The 26322-nt window shown below is 36.3% G+C and overlaps 1 protein-coding gene across 1 annotated transcript; it reads left to right on the top strand.

Moving 5' to 3' along the window:
* LOC126457765 (sprouty-related, EVH1 domain-containing protein 1) lies at positions 1 to 26322 on the top strand. The gene is made up of 5 exons (XM_050094329.1): positions 1 to 352; positions 2571 to 2754; positions 3186 to 3354; positions 21133 to 21197; positions 24472 to 26322. The coding sequence occupies exons 1-5, from the start codon at positions 333 to 335 to the stop codon at positions 25270 to 25272; spliced, it is 1239 nt and encodes a 412-aa protein (XP_049950286.1). The 5' UTR covers positions 1 to 332; the 3' UTR covers positions 25273 to 26322.

Genomic DNA, 26322 nt, shown 5'->3' with positions numbered 1-26322 from the left:
TGCAGCAATATACTAGTCGAACGCCATTTTTTGTATATGTTGTTATATATTATTTGAAGAAAAGTATTCGTATTTATAAAAGAATTGGAATTTTGTGGTCTAGTTCATAATCTGTTTTATAACTTATCGTATGTGCGTTCAAACGAACTACATTTTTATTGCAAGTGGTATTCAGACATGCGCGATGACACCAGTCTGAAGATTGAATAAGCATCTTCATAGAGACGACTTCCTGTCTTTTACTAGTTGTGGCTGATGTATTTTATATGTGTCAAAAATGGTGGAAATAAGGACAAAATGGGAAAGAAGTAGAATACTTTATTCGGCAAATCATGACAGAGGCACATGAAGAGTAAGTACTTTGCAACCGACATTTATGGTATGTCTGAGGTTGATGTCTATTCCAATTCTGTTAAAAGCGACGGCTGGCGCCTTTGTGTCTGTTTACTAATAGAAATGTAGCCGGTGCTTGTACTACCTTTTACAATGTTCATTTGAATTGACGTTGCAGAACTTTCGTGTGTCGTAGTTTCTTTACTGCTTGGTGAAACAATCACATGAGCCCGATAGTGTGTGGTAAAAGACGGTGATTTCACAATTAACAAAAGCAGAGATTGGTGCCCCCATAGAATATAGTTTATGCTAATGGAATATTTGTTGCGTTCATCTAGAGATAAATATGAATGAGACAAACTGCCAGGCTAGTTCAAGTAGTCTGCCTTGTTATTCATGTTGATAAATTAGCTGATCAACACATTGCATCCTGCGCTTCGTTTTCGAAAATGTGGTTTATTATCTTTTCGAGCTACTGGCATTTTGTTAGCTCTTGTGAGAGAATGTTAACTGCTTCCAATACTGTTTCTTTCGTCTTTCTCTTGAGAGCAGGAAAAGGGAATGAAACGACCGTCTATTGGTCTTTAATAATAAGAAAAAAAAATTTTCTGCGACGCATACATACTGTTCTAAATCAGAGATTTTACAGTTAAATGTGATGTATATAAAGGCATCTAAATTCCAGATACTGTGGGAAGATTCTGAAGCTTGTATACATGCAGTGCATATCGAATTTTTTATCGGAATATCTTTAATATTTTCTGAAATTGAAATGAGCCATTGGTATTTGTTGCACACATTTGAGCGTAATGATTCTTGGGAGCAGTTCAAATTTAAATCCTGTTTGTATCCTTTGATGATGTGATTCTTAGGAGGGTAGTCTACAATTCAAACCCTCAAGTGTTCGTTTGCTTTGAAATTTTGCTGCTGTTCAAAGGGTGGTATTGTCATGAATCATGTGTAAACATTTATGGTACTTGATTTTCTAATTAGAGTTGAATTTGTTTATTAATGCATCAGTTGTCTTCAGATAGAAATGAAGAAAATAAATTTTGTGTTGCATTTTAAGGATATTTGTACCTTAATTTTAATCGTAACAGGTGTTATTTGTAACCATTTTATTTTTAGCTGTAAATTCTAACATATGCATTGAAGCATGCTCGGCATCTAATTTATTTCTTAAGGCAATACCCTTCATATTGTTATTTTTATGTGAAGGAACTCTTCTGGATCAACTGTGAAAGTGATAATGTTAAAGTTCATTAAAATTTTAGTAGTAATTCTGGCATTAATGATTATACACACTTTAATTAATAAACAGTTTTTGGAACAGTACATTACTTCCTCAATGTGGCAAACCACCTCCAGTCAGTTCTTTCCTGCCTTAAGATAGAATGTTTTGCTCAGAAAGCTGTGAGTTTTGTTTTATATTTAACCTTCTGACAGTCATGCCTGAAGTTGCCAAAAGAGCAGACATGCACATTTGTGTCTACAAACAAGTCTGAAACAATAGCTCATTGTTAAGGCATCAATCGGGCGTAAAAACCGCTGCTGTTGCATTTTTTACAACAGCACGCCTGTTTAGGGTTAAAAGTGTTTGACTGTTGGCTGTATAGTGGTTGTGCCACCTGAAAATAAATACTGGCCAGCCTTTCAGATTGTTTCTGATTTTAACAATTTTTTCTTTAGTCATGATACTTACCAAATTTTTTGTGTGAATTGAAAATTACACCCACTCTCAAATAATACCGACATGTACGAAGTCTCATTAGGAGACTAAATATAAAGCTGTTGCAGTTAAGGGACTAAATTTGAAAAGTGGGTTACATTTGGGATTGAAACTTTACTTGCTAACTACTAGTGAGCTAAGCCATCATTTTACTTCACCTCACATGCTAAAAGCTTAAATAGTTCTAGCCTATATGTTTCTCTCTGCTTAATTATGACGAACATCATGTTTTAAGATGCAGCAGTTGAAAGTTTCATGTCTTTTTTTTAAAAACAAGCTGTTTGACATAAAACTCTTGTATGTAGCAGCACTTACTAGAACTTCTAAATTGATTGTCTAATTTTGTAATGTCAAATGGTGCCTATAACTTTCCTTATGCCCTAAACTTCAGAACTTACATTCAAAGTGGCTGTGATATTTTGAAATTTAGTTCAGTCATGAAAGAAGAACATATTGTGATTTTCAGTATTTCATGTTGCATATGTTTCTGTACACTTCTGTGTTTCAGTGGCAACTACTTGGTTAGAGTGCGTGCCCAGGTGATGATGCGTGACGACAGCACGGGTGGATGGGTCCCTATGGGAGGTGGGGGCTTATCCAACGTGTCTGTCTGCAAACATGCTGTACCTTGTGATCTTGGAGAGAACAAACACGAATACCTTATTTATGGGAAGCGTATTTCCGATCAGTCAGTAAGTGTGATAACTATGGCAGATAGTGTATGGTGGCATAATAATAGAATAACCAACAATAACCTCTTTTTCGTACATCCTACTTTCTTAAAGATTTTGCAGTCTTTATTAGCACCTATGTGAATTTTCAGTTTCTATAATCATGGATTTGATTTGTGTGTTAAATACGATAGCCTGAGCCCCATTCTAAAAGTTCATCTTGATTTACTGATTAGGGCCAGGATATATTTTTCTTTATTCATAATATTAGGTATTAGTGTTCCAGAAATGTGCTGGTATTTGATGCATAATTTGGTACTGCTTTCCTGTTACTCTTTTGAGTAGAAGTATACATACCATGAAATCGGCATTTTTTCCTCCATATTCATTGTAATGGCATCACAAGGTCAGCCCAAGATCTGTTAATATTGACAGCTAAATCTTTATTCCAGGTAGTCTTCAGTTGCACAATCAAGAAAGATTTCGAGTACAATAAAGTAATGCCTACATTTCATCACTGGAAAACTGGTGACAAAAAGTTTGGACTCACTTTCCAGACCGCAGCAGATGCTCGGGCTTTTGATAAAGGAGTTAGAACTGCTGTTGAGGAGTTACTTGATGGTTAGTATATATCAGCAAGAACCATTTGTATTGTGATTAGTTTTCATAGGTATGTTTGAAGAGCTACAGAATGCTCACCTCTTTTTTAACTCCCGAACCCTTAAGTGAAACTGTAAATATAGGGCGACATTGCGTAATCATAGATTTCCTTCTCTGATAGGGTGGTATATATAGTGGAAAATCATACTCCCGTCACTGAAAACTTCTGGGAAATTTAAGGCAAATAATTAGCCAAACAAACATAAACTCTTATATCACCACCACTTCTTCCTATAGTAACAATATTCAGCTCATCAAAATTGTTCATTGTTCAAATAGTGGAAAATCATACTCCCGTCACTGAAAACTTCTGGGAAATTTAAGGCAAATAATTAGCCAAACAAACATAAACTCTTATATCACCACCACTTCTTCCTATAGTAACAATATTCAGCTCATCAAAATTGTTCATCTTTCTCATTTTTCATTAATCTGTGATTATTGCATTATTTTTCTTATGAATAACATTAACATGGAAATGCAGGCAGTCTGTATAAGAGATAAAAATGATTTTCGTATTGCTACATTACATCTCATCAAATAACTGCTGCCATCTGATTATTGACTGTCATTTACAGCCATCTAGTCTGTTCATGTGGTCTGATCATTGCAAGATGTTATTGGAGTAGTGGTGAGTCAAGTGTGTTTCATATTGAAAACTTAATTGGGTGACTAGGTGTAGAAGATCCTTGTCTGCAGTTCTCTGCATCTTCCATTTGTACATTTCTAATCTTTCTTTTCTATGAGGTAATGTTAATACACATTTAAGTGTGTATTCACGTGCTCCTGTAGTGCTTAACTGTGAGTAAATGGTAGTTAAAAATCTGGCATCAGATTTATTGTAATTGCTCCATTTAAGATGTTCCTAGGGGGTATGAGGAGGAATTCCTATCAAATATTACTATATATTAATCATCTAATTTCCTGTATATGTGACAAGATATTTTATCAAAAGAAATTTGGGACTGTCTAAATTTGTTTTAAAGTTCTCATTCTTGCAGACTTGCTTCTCACAAAAATCCACCAACACATGTAGTTAGAACTTTGCTTTAAGACTGAATCCTCACCTTTCTCTTTTCCAGGAGTTTGAGATGAGTGCCATTCTTGTGTTTTATGAAGGTCTTTTAGATATTGAAGAGTATCACATAATGGATTTTCTTACATCAGTTTGTTTTTTGTCATGCAGTTTTAGTGAAAAAGTAATTAATGCCTGCCATGTAATTAAACAACCTTTATGTTGATAACTGTTCAGTTGAATTTCATTTTCACTTATTTACTGCTTTAGTAGAAAATTTTATTATTAATTTTTCCTGCATTGGAAAATACCCTCCATCATTGTCACCACCACCACTTTGGGGTTTAGATCCATGCACATGTGTCTTCTTAAAGTGAAATATCTTCCTGTCTGGTATGGGGTCTTCCTCTTGTCTTACGCCTGAGCAAGATCTTGCAAATTCTGCTGTTGTTCTTCCAAATTCTGCTGTTGTTCCTGTGTTAAGTATGTTCTTCCCATTTTAGAATATTGACTTGTGCTCTGTCAGTTGTATTGAAAAATCCTGGATTGGCAGCTTTATATTACTCTTGTCTGATCTGCATAGTGCCCAGTTCTCTGTACACTGCTCGTGGCCTAATTCTCTGACCCATCAGGCTCTGTGGTAATTTTACATTTCTTTACTACTTTTTACCTCATTGTTACTGCGTTGTACATTTGCTTGTAATACCAGATGGAGGAACTAAATGAAAATGTAATGCTCCCTCCAGCCACATATCTTGTTTCCTGTTTCTGTCGTGACCTTCTGCTTTATTAGTATCTGAATTTACATTACTATTGATTAGATTGGGTTTCTATTATTTAGCTTTAAATTCTACGTAAGCATCTTTGGCTGTAGCTTAAAAAAGTATGAGCAATTTGGTTAGTATTAGTGTAACAGAAACTGAGAACTTTTGCATTATCATATTGATATCAAACTTCATTCTTTAATGTGCTTTGGAGATACTTTAACACTTGAAGTTTGGAATGGCCCAGGACGACATTGAATTGTTTTTATTTCCACTCACAACTGTTTCTGCAGCTCCAATGATCTATTTTTGAAAATTTCTCATTGTTTCTGGCAAAATATCCTTTTCCATAATAAAAGGATGGGAAACAAAGTAATTCTTTTGTAGGAAGCCGTTATCTTAACTGATAACCTAGATTTTAGATAGCACTGTATACACCAACAGCTCCTGGCCACGTTTTAGAAACACTCATTCAAATTTCTTATCTTATGTTTATAGCACAGGAAGTAAATATAGTTACATGGCGATTTTAGCACTCTCTTCGTACATGTGAAAAGTCATGTTTGTGAAATTCCATTTTTGTAATGGGGTTCTCATATGCCCCTCCACCTGAAATGCCATAAAATGGTTGTAAATTCAGTGGGTGGCTAAGTTCGTGTTACAGGGAAAATGTAGTGTTTTCATGCATCTAGGATGATGATACTATCTTTTTAGGAACAAAAGCTCTTTAGTCAGAAAAGAAGAATAGTCAATCCTGAATTTGTTGATGAACAGATTAATTTTTTCACAGATGTTCAAGACAGTTAGCATCTATAAGCCTTAATACTGTGTTGCATTATATTAAATTCCTTGATAGTTTTCTCTAGTGGAATTCATCACAGAACAACTTATGAAGAACTCTCTATAATGTCTTTCTTACCATGCTATCGTCAGGTGAGGCCATACAAACTTCTTACATCAGTATGTTCCTCTACAGTTGCTTTCATAAACAGGAATTTTAGTTAAAATGTGCCTCCCCACACCTTCCATATTTACGAGATACCTTTAAAACAATGACTTAAATTGGTAAGTTGTCAGTCCTTTGTACCCAAACAGCTATTTCATTTGTACTTTTGTAAATTGCTTGCTTTTATTTTCATTTCTTATTTTTGTCTTCTTCATATGCATTAACTTTAACAAACTATGAACATAATCCACTCTTCTGTTGTGGCAATTCATTTTCAAATAGCTGTCAAATGTTTCTTAAAAAATTTTGAGATTTTTTTCTGTACATTTCTTTCTGCATTCAGCCTGTGCTGTACTATTTGGAGCTGGTACAGCAATATCAGATATTCTCTTATATCCCACATTTTCTAAATCTGCTCTGTATGGCATCTAAAGCATTATTAAGAAAGTTAAGTCCCATTTTATTCATGGCTTAAGTCACCTTTCAGTGAGTTGAATGATGTTGGTTTATTCTGCAGAGAACTCCTTATTATGAGGCACAAGAAAAATTATTTCATTGCTTTCATTGTCTATTATTATTTGTGTCTGGTAATCAACAGAGTTATAACTATAATTCATCTTGTCAGGAGCATAACATTAGTTTTTGGAAAGCATATTTCTCAGTAATACTTCAAAGCTCTTTGGGAGCTGTTTGCCCAGAACAAAACTCTCATTCTTGCAAAGTTAATCCATGATTTTCCTTGCTCTTGGTGCCCAATTTAAGTGATTAACATTAGATAAACTTGTTTATAACTAAAAATCATATACTCCTTCTAATGAGTAGAACTAATGCATACAAAAATCACTCCAGGTGTGGAACGTGCTTGTTTGTTCACGATGCAGCCTGTGATAATGACAGTCAGTGCTAAAGTGAAGGTCTGTGTGGTGTAATGGAGTCATTTTGTGCTTTTGAAAATTACTTTAGGATTGATACATTGGTAGGAAGACATGGAGGCACAGAGCAGAGTTAGCATATCTTGCACAGGACACGTACATGATCTTATGTTTCATTCAGCTTGCAGAAATTCGTGTACAATTTGATGTACTAAGATGGCAATCATTAGTGGCTTCAGGGAGAGGTGTACATGTTCATGTTAGTGTTATTTACCCAACAAATTTTTAAGACTATTTATAGAAAGTTAATGAAGAACCATTTCCTGATGGCAGTACCAAATTTTTAACATGTGGGGAAACTTTTTGTTACTAAATCTAGATAAACACATGCAAAAAGCATCTTAAGAATACTTAATATATTAATCTACTCCAAACCAGAATTCTGTCACAGATATCTAATAAGAGATAATTTGAGTAAAATTTGATGCATGGTGCTGCACTTGTATGTCAAAACCTCAACAGATTGCTAGGTTTATAATGAACATGTTATGTTTCCTGAGCAAACTTTCTGCCTATTTATAACATAACAAAAGATTGTGCTTGTTAATCGGGTTGATGAAACTTTATTTAGCTGTTAGGAAGAAAGAAAAATAGTGATAACAAAATACGCTACACCAGCTTGACAATAAATGTAATAGAAACACTGAGAGAGATTTCTTTTGTGCAATTGGGATTGTGTTCCTGTGATTAACTTCATTTGGACTCATCTGATGACCAACAACCTTATTATTAATAGCCAAGAAAGTATAATTTTCCTATCCTGGTACTTAATTTGAATCTTCCTGTGCATCTTATTTTGATGACAGAGGAGAGACTCGACTGACATTACTCTCTTCACTTGAAGTGGCATTGTCACTATCATTCATTTTTTTAGTGACATGTCATTTCCTATAGCAATTTATTTAAGTAGCCTCATTCTGCCGTGTTTTTTTTCCAAGATGTGCTACGTATGAATTGATAGCGTTCTTCCAGTCTTCGGAGCTGACTTTCCTATCAGCTTCATTATTGTCTTGACTAGGCATAGAATAACACTTTTTTTTATTATTGCTGACAATGTAAACTTTTAATTGGAGCCTATGTCAACTCTGTTGCTGAAACAGCAGGGACAAGGGCACAACTTAATGAATCTATGCCCATATATTTGTCAGCTCATCAATTTTATATATGGAGAACTGTTGTTTATGGAGACAGATTACAACTGCAAATTCCACCTTTATAAATTTACCACTTACTTAAACCCTGAAGCCAATTGTCTCCATCTCAACTTCGCTGTGATAGGCTTCTTGCCAACAATGAAAAAATGGTTGAGAGCATTATCAAGAAAAATTGCTGATGGTGTAGCCTTGCCATATGCAAACCATTTCTTTTGAATGAAGTCGTACAGCATTGCCCCAGCCATGAGTGTCACTTCGAACATTTTCACTGAACCACATTTGACAGACTTGTTTGTGACTTTGTTGAATATCGCATAACACACGACAAAAAGTTGTAATAACTAATAAAATATAATCCTGGAGCTGCGAGAAATGAAAACAAACTCAATATCAGCTTCCGACGAATGCTCCCAAAACCTGCAGCATAGTGCCAGTGGAAAGTGTTGTAGCCTTTCTCGTGAGTGTAATCCCACTACTTCTTTCGTAGTTGTTGATCCTAAAGCAATTTTGAACAGACTATAGGTGCAAATTCAGTGGAAATATACAAGATGTAGCTGCTCATCCTTGCTGTGGAAAGTGAATTGTGTTACTATTGATAAGACACAATTCACTATAACCTGCACAGTTTCAGACATCGTGAATGTACTCAAGTGCTACAGGTGCATAATTCTTGTTAGATTGGGAAATTGACTTACATATGGGTGTTATTACCTCTGTTAGTGTCTGCAAGTACTTTTGGACTTGACACTTGTCATACAGCATACACAGCTATGTAATACCACACGTCTTGTTGTATTATTCCAGGTTAGGGTGAGGACCCATGTTTGTCGGATTATTGTTGGAGTAGGCAGTATGTCTGGCACTTTCAATACTTTTTAGTACAACCTACAGTTTCTTACACATTTATGAGGAATATCAGTCCGTTAAAGGCCTGGCCAGACAGAAAGTAGTTTTCCTAATTTCTTGCTGTAAAAAATACTGTATGTAAATGAAACAAAACTACATTAATTCCTGTAGTTAATTTTGTGGTACTCTCTCTTCTTCATTAAAAAAAAATTTAAAACCACTTCTTTCAGTTTCATGCATTTTCTTCACTATAAAATACTTCTTTTTTGATTTTGAAGAAACTAATTGGCACAAAAGTTGATATTCGCATTATACTTCGATGACAAAGTGTGTATTTTGTTGATGTTGGTCATAGTTACTGTGATACCTGCTTTCTAAGTACTGTGTAGTGTAAATTTTGAAGAACTTGCCTCGAAAAATGTGGTTGTGGGCTACTTTGTTTTGTTCATTTTGGGTGATATGTTGCTGCAAACTAATTGTAGCTAATATATTGAAATTGTTTTTAAAGTTGGAACAAAAGCCATATCTCAGTACAATATGGAGAAAATAGAAATTAATGTGCTTTATTTGTGCTTGCTGGCACTGAGCACACTGCCTGAGCACGCCACGGCCAAGTGCCTTAGCATGCAGCTCCATTTTGGGGAAATACAAGCGCTTTTCCAAATTTGTGGTCACAAGTTGTTATTGTACTTACTACTGAAAGAAAATGATGAAAAAGAAGACATTCAACTTCAACTGTTGCATAATGGAAATGTTAAATCATCTCCTACCTTTAAGACGAGGTCGACAAAAACTTTGTTTGCAACACTTATCAATCATCATTTAATAAATGAAGACAAAGCTCTTGGAGTTCTTCAGGTCAAATATTTCCTAGTTTAACTATTTCCTAGAGCTGGGAAGAACTCGTCAAATATTTGTATCCAATAACACCTGAGATGAAACTGGACATAGCACTAAAGAAAGAAAAGTCAGAATACTTTGAAAACTACAGTAATTTATTTCACATTTATTCTGTTGTAAATCGTGTTTCTCCATGTACATGGCAAATACGAAAAAAATCGGAACATTTGCATTTTCACTTCAGGTAGTAGAACATTTTACCATTTCAAGAAAGTAAAGCAAGTTTACATTAAAACATGGCACATTTTGCACAACTACATAACAAATTATCTGAACTGCGTCAACACCTACCAAACCAAGCTGATCTTGTCATAGCTGCAGAGACATTCTCTCTAACATCTCATAACCAGTAATTGTCAGTAATGGGTAGTTTCGTAGACTACTGCAGTATTACGTTTGAATAAACAAATACCTTTAATGGAAAGAGAACCAAGTGACATGTCTGCGAAACTGTATCCAAGATCTCATTTCTTTCTTTCTTTCTTTGTGTATCCAGACACAAATCTACACAAACTCTAAAACCGTTGTGAAATGTGTGGTAGTGGGTGTGCCCTATTACACCAGCTGTAAGAGCTTTTTCCTGTTCTATTCACGAATGGAATGCTGGAAAAATGCCTGTTTAAATGCCCCGATATGTGCCGAAATTGTTCTAACGTTGGCCACATGATCCTTATGTGAGCGATATGTAGAGGGTTGTAGTAAATTCTGACAGTCATCATTTAAAGCCAGTTCTTGAAACTTTGTAAGTAGGATTTCTCAGGCTAGTTTACATGTATCTTCAAGTATCTGCCAGTATCTTTCAGTATCTCAGTGACACTGTCTCACAGGCCAAACCAACATGTGACCATTTGTGCTGCCCAGCTCTCTATATATGTTCAGTATCCCCTGCTAGTCTTATGGGGAGGGGGGGGGGGGGCTTGAAATTGTAAACATGATTAATATTGACAAACAAATGTCTAGAATCTGTAATAAGTGGAGGAGCAATAACACCATGAAATATTAGGTGCAGATCAGATTACTTTCTTCTTCTTCTCCTCATGGTGTTGCAACCCTGTGTGGGTCATGGCCTCTTTAACAAGATTCCTCCATTCTGTCCTCACCGGCAAGATTCTCTGCCATTCTCTAAGAGTTTTGTACCTTCTACCACATCATCTATTCACTGCTTTCATGGCTTTCCTCTTTTCTTCCAGTTGCCTCCATTCAAAATTAGTTCTTCCAGTATCCATTTTAAGAACATGTCCAAGCTGGGCTATTCCATTCTTTTTGTTTTTACAGTGCCAGCTCGTGTAAATTCCCAGACTCCAGAAACCATTCACTGTCCATAGATCTTGCATAGAACCCTGCATTCTAATATCATTGATACTCTATAGTGTCCTTGGTTCACTTCTGCATGCTCCTACAAATTTGCAATTTCATCTGCCTATTTAATAATCTAGGGGCCAACAGTATTTTTTTTGACTTGTGAAAGCATCTATTACTGCTTAGGATACACAGTCTTATTTTATTTGACTCAGGAAATTTGTCCTGTTAATATTAGATTCCAGATAGTTAAAGGTCTGCATAGTCAAAGACTGAAACTTGCTGCTGATAGCTTATTCAAATTATTATTTGCCTTCTTGGTGAAATTCATGTACTTATTTTTCATTTCATTTGATAGCGAAACTTCTAGGTTGTGTGGCTTCTTTCAGCTCACATATTGTTCTCTCTAGTGAAACATTTCTTCTGTTATTAATCGCTAAATCATAAGTGTATGCACATATGTGAGTTGACATGGTATGTGTGTGTGTGTGTGTGTGTGTGTGTGTGTGTGTGTGTGTGTGTGTAACCAGATATTTGAAGCTCCGAATGGCTGCTTCAAGAATCACATTGAAAAGCATTGTAGAGAGGGTGTCCCCTTCTCAGATCCCTTTAATAATGCTAAACCATTTACTCATTTCTCTAAAACTCGCACTGCAATTGTGGAACCAGCCAATGTTCCTTGAGTAAGTGAAACATACTTAGATGATATACCAAGCAGTGGTTAATCATTTACTGGCATACCTGGACCAACAGAAGGCCTGCTTGAAGTTTTGAGGTTATGGAGATTATTGTTATGCTCGTACACCTTTTCATGTATTTGGCTTAGCACAAATATCTGATAATGTTGTTGACCCATTAGGCTGAAATACACACTGATCTCCCAGTCTCTTCTGTTGTAGATAATACTGGAGAGAATCTTATGGGTTACACTCAGCAAGATAATTCCTTGTTTGTTCTAACAAAAACTCTTCTTTCTTTTCTTATGCATTGGTTTAATTACACTCAAGATCCACTCTTCCGGATTATCTCCTGATTCCACATCAACTTAATAAGTTTGTGAATTTGCTTATGGAGACGAATTCCCCCACTTTTCAAGTTCTGCAGTTATTTCACAGTTCTTGGTGCTTTATAATTTCTTAGACAGTAGTGTTCTTCCTCTAATTATGGGTTCTTCTACATCTGGATCTGTGGTATAATAGAGTGGCTGCTCACTCTTGGTGGGATTGCCCTCCAGAATTCCCTTGAAGTACCCCATCTGTATGTAATATCTTGTTTATCTGTGAGCAGATTTCCCTCGTGTTATTTTCAACCTCTGATCTTGAGTTCCTTCTTTAATTTTCATATAAAACTTTATGCCCTCATTCCATTGGTAGTTTGCCTGGTCATAGCAAGAAAAGTGAATACAAGAGCCACAAAGTTGTATTTAGAGAAAAAATACATTTTCCAGAGCCAGTACTGTGCAAACACAATACCAGCTGGTGGAATGTAGACAGGTGGAAGAGGAATTTTGAAATAAAATTGAAAGAGAGAGAAAGTAGTATTGCATCTAAAAGATGGAGAAAAATAGTGGTGGAGAGAGAAATTACATGGCATCATAACAGATTTGTTTTTTATTCTGTGAAAGTATATGGCAATAATTATTAGTTACTATTCTGTGTAGTAATTTCCTATCAGTGTTTTATGTAAAGGGCTGTACAACTGTAGTTGGTTGATTGTTGAGAATACAGTCCTTAAAATCCTGTAAATTTCTGTTCTTGGTGTAATTGTTGGTCCATTGCTTAAGTCTTTTGAAGTTTAGTATCCTTAACTGAACAAGTCAGTAATTACGAGCAAAATTCTAGGCCACTTACTAGGAGACATGAATGTTTGCTGACAAGTCCATTTCTAGATTGAATACTGTATTTTGACTCTTTTTGTTTATAAATGAAAGAAAGTGCTAACAATCTGTTTTTTTCAATCAGTAACATTTAAAATATTTTTTGGGCTACAGAATGGAATATGATAGTCAGGTAGAGTTTCACAAATGTTGTTGCCAGGGGTAAATTCTGCTACTGGTGTTACACAGTCCTATAAATAAGCTTCCTTAGATTAGCAGAGGTAATTGAAAAGGCTGGCTTGAAAAGTGGCATTTTCAATGTTATGATTGGTTTCATGTGGCCCACCACGAATTCATCTCCTGTATCACCGTCTTCATCTGAAAGTAGCACTTTCACCCAATGTTCTCAGTTATTTGATGGATACAGTCCAATCTCTTGTCTTAGAGATTTTACCCTTTATAGCTTCCTCATATACTATGGAAGTTATTCTTTACATCATTGATGCATGTACTCTCTCTATGTCCCTCCTTCATGTCAGTGTTTTCCACACAGTCCTCTCTTTGCCAATTCTGCAGAGAAACACCTCATTCCATTTCCTATGATATCAGTCCCTTCTTCTTGTCAGTTTCCCACACGTTACTCATTTTGCTGTATCTGTGCATCCTTATTTTTTTACATTTTCAGTGCACCTAATTTTCAACTTTCCTTCTGCATCAACCACATCTTAAACATTTAGATTCTTTTCTTTTCCAGTTTCCCCACAGTTAAAGATCGACTTTTATACAATACTGTTTTCCAAATGAACATTGTCAGAAATTTTTTTCCTTAAATTAAGGCTGGTGTTTGATAACAACAGACTTGTTTTGTCCAGGAATGTCCTCTTTGCCTCTGCTCGTCTGCTTTTTATGTCCTTGCTTCATCTTTCCTGTTGTTTTGCTTCCTTGTTTGAAGATAGTTGTAAGTGTAGAAGCATACTTACCAAACTTTACTGTAATCCCTCACATTAAATTAGTGTGAGAAGTGTTCTTGACAGTGCCATCTGTTTACTCATATCAGGGAAAAGAGACACATTAAATGGTTGTAATGAATGCAAAATACATATTAGGTTACCCTAAAATATTAGTAATGTACCAAAACCATGTTCTAAAAACGAAGTAGTCCTTATCCATATCCTGACGTGCAACAGGTAACGCACATGTGGATGATATGTCATTCCAGCTTGACTCAGTCAAATTATTAATTTAGACTAACAGAGGAAAAAATGAAGTCCTTCTCCTCCTTCACTGGTCTTAATTTGTTATATATGGTCTTTTTAAGATTTTCTGTAGTTCTATACTATGTTGTGAATAGGTTTTACATTGAGATCATTAAGGATGTCATGAGGTCTTTCCCTGCAATGTATTGTGTAGCCAGGTTCACTTTTTTGTGAACCACATATCGGTATTTATTGGTTTCCATTTGTCATCTCTACAGAGTGTTCATGTTTTGCTGCCATATGAGAAGGTATGTTCAGCCAGGCTGTTGTGTAGTTTTACTTTAGTGTGCTGCGGAAGAAGAGAGGGTCTAAAGATGCTGTTATTACACCTGTGACTTTCATAAAGTTTGTGTTGCATATCGTTTTCTTGAATGTGGTTAAGACTGAAACTAACTGTACTTTGCTACATGTGGATAGAGTGACAAGCAAACTGGAAGGCAAAACATGGGTCATCAAAGGGAAAGGATGTGACATCAAAGGGTGAGTCAATAAACTGTGCAAACAGTTCTGCTCTTCTCTGCAAGAGGCTTGACAGATAGGTGAATGTCTCAAATGGAATGGGTTTTTATAACAAGAAATTGAGGCATACAGTTTAATAACTAGTATTTTGTCATGAACAAAAAAATTTTCTTCAGATTTGTTTCAATCAGGAACAGCATGCTCAACGACTGTATTAACGAGGTCCAAGATAGGAAGACGGGCAGCATTCGTTGTAAATTTGTAATTGTTTATTGCATTTTGTTTTTAGCTGCTGTGTAGCTATCTTCAGTGCAGTTATATCCAAGCCATCATGACTCTTCATAAATAAAATCGCACATGGTACCACATTGACATTACAGATAACAAACAATTTAACTGTTTGTTATCATTGCCAATGTGGTACCACATGTGACTTTTATTTATGAGGAGTCATGATGACTTGGCTATAATTGTACTGAAGAGAGTTACACAGCAGCTGAAATCTACCTGCAATAAACAGATTAAAAATTTACAGTTAATGTGGACCTTCCTCCTATCTTGGGTAACGACAAAATTAACATGAGTTAATTTCAAAGATGACAGTTGTAAATTAACATGAGTAGTAACAACAAAAGGAACTGGTCATAAACACTTTTTGTCAACAAGTGTTTAAAATGTTCACCATCTACCACAATACGCATGTGTGTTTTCTCGTGTGAGTACAACTGGAAAGACTGAAAAGAATTATTGGATATTGTTGCACACACTGCAACAAAACTGTGTTTTAGATTCCCTGGTGTTGTCAAAACTTTCGTGTAGATCTCATCTTTGAGCTTACCCCCAGGCAGCCCCCAAGGAAGCAAGGTGTGTGTGTTATGTATATAAACTTTTTTTTGCATTCAGCTTTCTACTATTTGTTACTTCATCGGTGAAGAAAGTTTTTTGAAGGATAAACCTATTACCCTGATTTTGCATCTGGCTGATTGGTGTAATTCCATGTATCTTTTGCAATACTGCCAGTTAACATGTTGGTTAAGGAAAATGATGCAGTCTGAAGCTGTGCGCTGAATTTGAACAACTCCGCACTGAATTCTTCCAGAGCCATTGAAAGTTTTTCTGAAGATATCGTGTAGATTGTGAGCATCAACTGTCAGACAATCTATTTTGTTTACTGTGCTCGTTACTTGCTTACCCTTTCCAACTGTGTAGCATTCCAATAATTTTTTGCACATTCACTTAATTTATGTTTTTGTTAGGACACTGTCACTCCTGATACCTTTATGCATGTGACTCAACTGTGCCGTTCATCTTCATTCTACAGTCTCTGTAAGGACTTAGATAATCTAATTTCTCTTAGTTTGTGAACAACTTTTTTTTCCTTCTCAAAGTACACAGTCCTTGATATGACATCTGTGATGCAAATTACAGCAGTTAAGGCAGTTTCAATTGAAAAAGCAGTGCTAATGTAAATATAGATGTAATTAATATAGCCTTGGCAGGAACAATATGTCATTACTGAGGACTTTCTTACAATTCATCTGTATAAAAACAGAATCAAATGGTTCTGGAAATGTTTGACAAGGACAACTTTCTATGACATTGGAGGTACAATGCTGGTTTGATTTGCTAAGTTACACTTGTGACTCTTCATCATATCTGTATTCCACTATTTAGTAGTTTCTTTACTTACCATTCCACTCTACTTATTTACATTGTTGTGAAGTTTTTCAAACCTAAGTTTTACACTTTTATGTCTTACGATTTACTCAAGAAACATGACAGTGTACCAGGGTTTTATAGGCTCATCAGCTCCCCTCCTGCCTCTCACCCTCCATCTTTCTCTTCGTTCTTCAGTTGCTAAGAATAGAAATTTGAAGGCAGATAACCAAGAATGCTACTTTTTGCATAAAGCTTGAATAAACCTCATAGATAATACTGAAGCTTTAAAGAGTTGATAACACTGTTCATGACCACTATGGGAATTGGAAAACATAAAAAAACACAGTAACACAAATACAATGTGAATATTAAGAGTAAATGCACCTTAGTTACATACTAGTTATGGTTTTCATCAAGTAAAAATAAATAAGATTTTTGAACAGTGGAGTAGCAATAAAACTCAGGCACAATACACAAAGTTTGATTTTCCAGTCAAATCTTACATTCATAACATTATGTCACCTTCCTTATTTGGCAATGTTCCCAATATATAGTTGTTCATCCCCACTTTTGTACATTTGGTTGCTATTCTGTCATTATCATCTATTACAATATGTTTTTCAGATTATGAAATACTTTGACAAAGATATTTTTCACTCTTGTTCTACAACAGTTTTTCAGTGCAAGATTTATTCATGAGCATTTAGTGATAATTCACTACTAACTTCATAGAGACATGATGCAAATACTTTTGAATGAGGAAATTTATCATGTTCCTTAAAGCCAGAAAAATCTGAATGTTCCATAGCTGCTCCAACAGCCCAGTTTTACATCACATCAAAAGTTGGTAGTCAGTTAAAGCAGACATTGCACTTCATCGTAAAAAATAAGTATATAAACATCAAAAGAACTGTCACTGCAATAAACAAATACAAACGTCATTGTAACATAACTAATTAAATGTATGAGCCCACATTTTAGCAGCTCCCCAAGGTACTAAATCACCAGGCTAAAAAACCATTTGAAAATCTTGACAGTGTAGGCTGATGCAAACACATTTGAAACGTTAAATTAAATGTAATTAACCTTATTGTGAGTAGAATTCTGCACTTCGTGCCATGATTTTGGGAAGTGTATTATCCATTCAGAAAGTATCCTTTGTATTAAATGGATACCTGGCAAAGGTGTCCAAACCAAGAGCTAGGGAGGCATGCCCCCTCCCCTCCCCAGATCTCAGAAAAGGGAATAATGTAGTGTAGTCAGCTGTTTTTCTTTCAAGATGATGATTTAAATTCGGTATTACACAGGTCTTTAACAGGGTTGGAATTGGAACTATTTTACGGCTTGTTACAAGTCGTCATCCATCTTTGCAGTATATTAAAAATACACCATAATACTGTCTTGTGGTTAAGAAATTCAGTTTAATATCACGCATATGTAGAGTATGGCCTTTACAGTGATGTACTGCAGCAGTTGGTCTTAACTTAATATATCACAGAGATTTCTTGATGATCACATGGCAGGTTTAGTGTACTAATCTTTATTATTAATCCAAATGCAGATTTGGTCCTCAAGGTCCTACAGTTTTTGCTATTCTTGGTATGGTGCAAGATTCAAAGAAAGAACAAGGAAAGTCACACTCAAGAAATTTTTTATTAGGTTGTCTTAATATTTTTGGCTTGCAAAAGTTTACTGAATGTTCACTATTACCAGGTACTTTGTTTTGTTTTCGGAATAAGGAGTCAAAGTTCCTTTAGTATTTGATGTAGTTCACATATTATAACATCAATGTTGTTACCAAATTTCCCTACCTTAAGAAATTTATCTTGTAATGTTCATGTAAGAGAATTGGAAACAGTATGTTAGTCACTGGTAAACATACTTACTGAATTTAACAATATGAGAGAAGGAAAGTTGCGACTCACCATATAGCGGAAATGCTGAGCTGTGATAGGCACAATAAAAAGATTCACACAATCATAGCTTTCAGCCATTAAAGCCTTTGTCAGCAGTAGACACACATACACACACGCGCACAAAACACACACACGCAAGCACAAGCGCAACTTGCACACACATCTGCATTCTCAGAGAGCTGAAACTACACGGCAATCAGCAGCACCAGTGCGTGATGGGAGTGGCAACTGGGTGGGGGTAAGGAGGAGGCTGGGGTGGGGAGGGGGAGGGGATAGTATGGTGGGAGTGGCGGACATTGAAGTGTTTCAGTTTAGACAGAGGGTAGGAGAGAAGGTGCGGAGGGGGGAAGGAGTAAGTAGCGGAAAGGAGGGAAATAAAAATAAAAGAAAGTAAAAGACTGGGTGTGGCGGTGAAATGACGGCTGTGTAGTGCTGGGATGAGAACAGGGAAGGGGCTGGATGGGTGAGGACAGTGACTAACAAAGGTTGAGGCCAGGAGGGTTACGGGAACGTAGGATGTATTGCAAGGAAAGTTACCACCTGCGCAATTCAGAAAAGCTGGTGTTGGTGGGAAGGATCCATATGGCACAGGCTGTGAAGCAGTCGTGGAGATGAGGGGTATCATGTTTGCAGCGTGTTAGGCTACAGGATGGTCCACTTGTTTTATGGCCACAGTTTGTTGGTGGCCGTTCATGTGGACAGACAGCTTGTTGGTTGTCATGCCTTCTTAGAATGCAGCACAGTGGTTGCAGCTTAGCTTGTAGATCACATGACTGGTTTCACAGGTTGCCCTGCCTTTGATGTGACAGGTAATGTTAGTGACCGGACTGGAGTAGGTGGTGGTAGGAGGATGTATGGGACAGGTCTTGCATCTAGGTCTATTACAGGGGTATGAGCCTTGAGGTAAGGGATTGGGAGCAGGGGTTATGTAAGGATGGCTGAGTCTATTTGAATTTAAATACATAGTATCTGTAAAGGAAGTAGTGTGTTAAAGATGGAATGATACAAAGATGACTGTGGGGAATAACTGTATGTAGAAGAAATAGACACAGTACAACAAAACCATTTGGTAAGGGAAAGGAAATACAAATACATTGAAATATGTTGACTTTAAAAGTGTATTAATATCACTATCATAACCTGAAGGAAATAACTCCTTTTACGGTCACAATGAAGCATTTTCAAAGACAGAGCATTTAAAATGTTTCCCTAAGAGACAGCACTATATTGATAAACCTAACATATTTACTGTGTTAATAACAGCATTTCATGATCTGTTAATAATCAGAATAAGAAAAACACTAAGAACAAAATCAAAAGGTAGGGAAATGGTGTATTATGAGGAGAATGTGCCTCCAATAGTTAATCTTACCCCACAAAAGTGATATGGCGAATGTTCCTTTGCTTGCTTTGGGCCTAACAATCGGTTGCATCGGATCTGCCTTTTTACACAAAATCAGTAAGTTTGTGTGTTCTCTAATATAAGGTTCATACTGCATTGTTCGGGTGAATCACAGTATTGGTTTTTGGTTGCAAAAAACTGAAAAGAAAACCTATTGTGTGTAGAAGAGTTCAGATCCATAGTATAAGTTACGACATTTGAGGAAATTGCACGTGACTACCAAATCATTGACTGATCTGGAGTGTCTATTAATCAAGTTTTTTCCCAGTGAATCTCGTACAGGAAATCATTTACCTGCAACAGATAGTATGAACTTGTTATTTTATTGAAGGAAAAAAAAAGGGAAGGATGAAAGGAAGACAAAAAGCTTTATATGAGAGGCTGTATTCATCAGATGCTGGTGATTAAGGCATTGGTAGTACTGAATCTTGTATTATGTCTTTCATCTCTTAGTTCGTGAATTAGTATTCTCTTTACCATCCCTCTGCTTTCTGTGTTGTCGTTTTATGTGTAGTTTTCAAATGAGAACACTGTGTTACTAAAACTTGATTTAGCATCAATATTTTATGCCATTTTGTACATACAAGTTTGGTTAATACAGCAAGTTTTGCTGTTATTTGGTGATAAGTTGTGGGTTGCCTTGTGTGGTCAGTCTGTCGTGAGTGGATGTGTATTTGTCTGCTTTTAAATATTTGTGTAAATATCTAGATTTTTAATCATTGTTCTTTTTTTTCTTTTGTGCCTGCTTTTGGATAATGTTATGGTGAGTCACTTTTTATCTCAGTAGTTTCTGATTCTTGCTAAGAAAGTGTTTTAAAATGGTAAATTTCATATTATCTAATGAGACATACATTCACACAGAATAATTCTGGCTTTGCAAATTATGAACGATGTGAAAGTGTCTATACAATTACATACCAGAATGTTAAGTGTTATTACTGCATGGTGATTTTTAAATCATGAGACAGGGGACTGAAAAACTCTCTCCAAATTGCAGCTTTTGCACTACAAATTTTAAATGCAGTGGTATGTTAATTTCATATTAATTATGCACTGCACAGCTTTATTTTATTTTCCCCTCTAATTTTCGTTATTTTTAAAGCTAAGGGAGAAACAGAAAGTTACTTAGTCAGTTTCCAGTAGTATCTAATATCATTGCTCTGTAGCTTAGTGGAAGAGGTGAATATATATGATGAACTAAATGTTACATTTTTAAATTAAAATAGTATTTTGTGTCATGGAAAAAGTAAATAAGTAAGATACATTGATGAACAACGGGCTCCTCATTTATTAATATATCGTGACCACGTAGGGAGTCCATGGTCTCCCAGATACATTGTAGTTGTGCAATTCATGTTCACTCTCTTCATTTCAGGTCTGTCTGAATGCTCACCCCTTCACAAATACAATGCAGATGTAGGAGACGATGATGTATTTATGGTTAGTAGGCATGAAGTTTTATTGAAAGGCATTTAACACTTGCATTTTATTCTATTTTTTCCATGAAACAATGCATGTAGTGATTTTCCTGCATCTTGCTCAGTCTGATTTCTCATTATGTGTGTATAATTTGAAGGACTTTAAAATTTCCAATTAATCATTCCTTTGCCGAGCTTCATTGTGTCATTATTTGGAAGGAATTGATCTTGAAGACATTTGTTTTATATTAACTAGGGAGCTGGCAGATGGAACAGAGAGTGAAAGAACAGGAAGAACAAAATGAGCAGAAGCCTCAGTTTTGGAATGTTTTACTGAACTAGTAACACAGGTGACAGAAAAAAGATGCATTTTTAATTTTCTCCATTGTAGCAGTTTCAGAAATGTTAATTTATGTGCGTCCAGTTCTAATAGTTTTGTTGTTAGAAAGTATAAGTGCTGTGTGATTGACAGTAAGCTTGCAAGGCACTGTTACTTTGAAAAGTAAACACATAACTGATGTTGATTTCAAATTATTCCTATATTGGAACCAATATTATGATGGTGCAGTTAGTCTCACCTTCTCGTACTGTTTCTTTCCCTCCTCACTGTGAAGTGCCTCTTACAACTGCACCATATTAGATTTTGTGCCATTCACTTGCCCCCCCCCCCCCCCCCCCAAAAAAAAAAAAAATCGAGGCAATATGATTTTATGTTAGTTATACTGCTTTATCGTATACATTTGCTTCTAAGTTAAAGCAACTGTCATTAATATATTCTGAAAGGGAAAAAAAGGCGATAGTGAGAATGACTGGGAAGAGCTTAGGAGACTAGTATCCTGCGAAGATGTGTGTGAAAATAGAGGCTGCTGTTGCTAGTAGATTTGTTCTAAAATTTTAAACCTTTGGGGAATGAGACTATATATGCTTCACTTTCCTGAAAATACTACTTAGATTGACAACTGATTTTAAATTTTATAGTTTAAATGTGTACATCTTTGTTTTCTGTCACCGTGTTTGTCAGAAAAAGAAAGAATGAAATATTGGATGTGGAAAAAAAAAAAAAGAAAAAAAAATAAAGCCAGTATTATATCTTGCCTTGGCCACTCTCTGATTCATTATTTTGCAAAGTGATAATCTGTTACCTTTCCAGTTGGCAAACATTTTTCTTATATATTATTTTCTTTTCCTCTTTGTCTTTGGAATGCAGATATTTCTGAATGGGTTGTGCATGTTGCATCACTGAAGTCTTGCTTTCAAGTCTTCATTCCTGCAGGTCAGATAATTTGCGAAGTATTTTTAAATATGCTATAACATTGGCATTTGCACACGTAAGTTTATGAAAATGAGACAATTTTTTGCTAGAAAATTTCATGTGAAATGGCTTTGTAGTGCATGAAAGCTTGGAAATTAAGTTGGCATTGCAGATATTTCTCCTTTTGTGTGTAGTAACTGTAAACGGTGGGATATTACATAACTGAGAGGTAGTATGTGATTTGTTCTTAAGTTTTTGCTGCATTAGTAGAACAGTGGAGTAGAGATCATTTTTGCTGCACTGTGTTTTAAACTACTTGTAGACTATCTTTCAAATTGCCTTTGTTACTGTTGGTATAAGGGTGTCATGATTCCTGCCTTTAGTTTTAAATATTGGAATTTGAGCTGTATATTCATTTATTCTGTAATGCTGATAAAACATTAAAACTACAACTACATTTCTACAAAATTGATTCTGTGTGTTTCTCACAGTGGTTAAAATATTAATTTACTGCATTAAATTTTGTGTATAAATAATATTGAACAATTACTTAGATAATTGTGTTAAATGCTAATCATTTGACTTCTAGCCATGTAAATGCAGCATTTTGTTGCCAAGTATGAATTGGAATACATAGATGAAAGTATTTTACAGACTCTTCCTAAATATAATTGTGTGGATCACACTGCAGTGTCCTGTTTGGGTTTAGTTTTGTAGGTATTCTGCATGTATAAGAAAGACAGTCTGTCGTTTTAACTATCAAACTGTGACAAATGATTAGCACAAACATATTTGATTGCCAGTGTAATTTTGAGTAACTGAGCACTCAGTATAGCAAATCCAGGAGTTATTTGTAAAAATAAACAAAAAATTGTATGGTTTATGGCACAAGAGTAACTTGAAATCATTTATATTACTCATACTAATGATCCTCATTATTGTTATAATTACTCTTCGAAGCATATTTATAATATGCAGTACTTATCATAATTACAGTGATGAAAGTCGTGTGTGTGTGTGTGTGTGTGTGTGTGTGTGTGTGTGTGTGTGTGTGTGTGTGTGTGCGTGTGCCTGCCTGTCTCTACATGCATGCGTCCATCCTGTTTTCTCAGCAGAACAATAGCAACTATATTTTTTCTTTGTAATGCATTTTGTGCTTGTTTCCTTGTTGAGGAACAAACGCGCATGTGCATGCGTCCATCACAGTATGTTCATCAACAAGGAAATGTGCACAAAATGAATTGAAAAGAAAGAACATAGTTACTATTGTTCTGTTGGGTAAACAGCACAACGTTAATGCTACATACCTTTATATGAGAATATCATTCTTTATTTGCCCCAAAACATCTTAGCCTCTTTTTCTACTATAGTTCATTAATTTTACTGAGTTGTAGGTACAATTTATTTTTGGTTGGTGTAAGTCACATCATTATAACTACCAATCATCAGTTTCAGAATTTATAATTTCTCACACATATTTTTGCAGCTAATGAATGAAACTGTTTTATGAAACACAAACTTTCTAACTCGTTTGTTGAGTAATTGAAAGGTTGATATCTACATAATATTGTTCAGTATATGGCAGTAGCTGACCATGTGTAATTTGAGGGATTTTATTTCGTGTTTGTTATTGATGTAAAATACACAAATGCAAGAGCAGTGTGTACTGCTGCAATTTGTTACTTTAGATCTACATTTGAGCCTTGTACACAGCCCTGTCAGCTTCAGATGAGCACAGATACTGTTTTCTGTGCCTGATGTAACTAAATGGAGTGATTTGAGGAATGATAGAACACTTTAGCTTTCTGTTGGAATATGGAGATCGTTGCTTGGAGTTACAATAGCAAATAGGTCTTTCTTGTTGCCCTCAGTATTAAAATCTGTAAGGAATAATTTCGAAGAAGAATTATGCAATTTTATGTGTATGAGGTCAAGAACAGTATTTGAGTCTAATACTTCGCTAATCTGATTACCTGTCTTTACTTTTTTAAGTTCTACTCTGTCCATGATTCAGATCTTAAAATTAGTATGTGATGTCACACAGACGCTGAATCTGCCTGTGGAACGTGGAGATTCACGTTCATCATCAGATTCGTCGACAACACGCGGAGGAAGTCGTCATGCAACGCCACCAACGGAACCCCACCATCTACATCGCATACATTATGTGACCCGAAGAACTGCGGGAGGTCCGGCGTCTGGCACTCCCACTGACAGACAGTCACAGACTCCAGGTCTGCCATTGGAGCCCTCAAGTCCACCACCAGTGACAGAACCAGCAACCAAGGAAAATTACTCATATGTGCAGTTAACGGCTGTGCACGAGTATATCTATCCTGTTGTGGAGGAACGGAAACACCGTGATTCCTCTGGCAGCCTCAAGAAACGCAGCCCACCTGACGCCGGAGGTGGTGGTGCACCAGCCTCTCCACCACCACCAATTCCACCTCCAGGGGCTGTCAGCGGAAAAGGTCGTGGAACTATTGGTGTAACTTCTGGTAGGCGTAGGCGTTGCCGTCACTGCCAAGAAATGTATCTGGAGGACCACAATCCCCGTGGCAGCTGCGAGTATGCACCCGATTGTGTGCGTACTAGTATTGAAAGAGTGGCATGTGTTTCCTGTGCGCAGTGTCTCGTGTACCATTGCGCAGCAGATGCAGAAGGTGAATTTGTACGGCATCCTTGTGATTGTGGTCGTGATGAAGGCTGTGGACGGCGTTGGGTGGGCCTAGCTCTGCTGTCGCTGCTGGTTCCCTGCCTATGGTGCTACCCTCCTCTCAGGGCTTGCCATTTGTGCTGTGTAGCTTGTGGTTTGTGTGGCGGTCGTCATCGACCGGCTTCCTAGCCCAGCCCACCCCCGCGCCTTCCAAAGGTGCTGTTGCCCTAAAGGGCTTTCAAGAGATTGCAGATTTGTGAGACTTCCTTCTCCTTGAATCAGAATGCCCAACTGGCTCACAGGGAATTTTAGGGAAAACACCAGTAACCAGTGCCATGCCACAGTTACTGATGGCTTTTCATTGGCATCTTTGTTCAGTAGTCCATAGGATGTTGCCCCTCTTACAAGTAAAAAGTTGAGGTTCACAGTCCTCAGTGGCGGGCTCTGTAGACACATAGGTGACACTGCTTTGTTTAAGGTACCCCTTGTGTAATTGCCAGGAGTTGTGCGATAGGTTAATGTTAATGTGAAGTTGCTAACAAGTGCCACAGAAGAAATTGTTGTGTCAAATAGGCTGATCCCCAGATACTGTGCAGCGACTTGCTTTGTTATGGAATTGTGTGTCATTTCCATTTTGCTGAAATATCTGTGTATAGTTATTGTGGCCTGAAGCTGCACAGTTATGTTAATCACTGAGTACAGGCAAGACAGTGTGGTGTGCCAAAGGTGAGAATGTTAAACTGTATTTTCCAGTTACACGTACAGATGAAAATTTATCCCACCGGACAGGTATTAGTCAGCAACTGTCAGATTTATTGAAAGATGCACTTGATATGGAAATCGTTAAAATAATGTGAATACCATTGTACCAAGGGGAAGTTGTGATGGGTTTGACTACAGTCTCCCACAAGAATGTTGGTTTCACTCATGGTATTACCAAAGAAAATGTAACTGCCACTAATTTTTCTCGTAGTTTTGTATACAATTGAAACAATTGCAGGATAAATATTGGCCTATTGGATACAGAATGTGGGTGCAGAAATATTTGTCAACATGCTGCTATAAATCCACTTCTGTCACACAAATTATCCTGCAGTTGAAATGGTGAATGTTCTTTGTGTTAACTACTTTGAACAAAAGTAATGGAGATTGTGTTGATTTTTAACCTGAAATGGAGAAAAATTCTATTTGGTCTGTATTGTCATAAAAAAAAAAAAAAACACTGCTCATATGACCTGG

This window comes from Schistocerca serialis, chromosome 2 (genome assembly GCF_023864345.2).
Source record: "Schistocerca serialis cubense isolate TAMUIC-IGC-003099 chromosome 2, iqSchSeri2.2, whole genome shotgun sequence".
In the NCBI taxonomy this organism is placed as follows: Eukaryota; Metazoa; Arthropoda; class Insecta; order Orthoptera; family Acrididae; genus Schistocerca; species Schistocerca serialis.
This window is presented reverse-complemented; position numbering and strand designations above follow the sequence as displayed.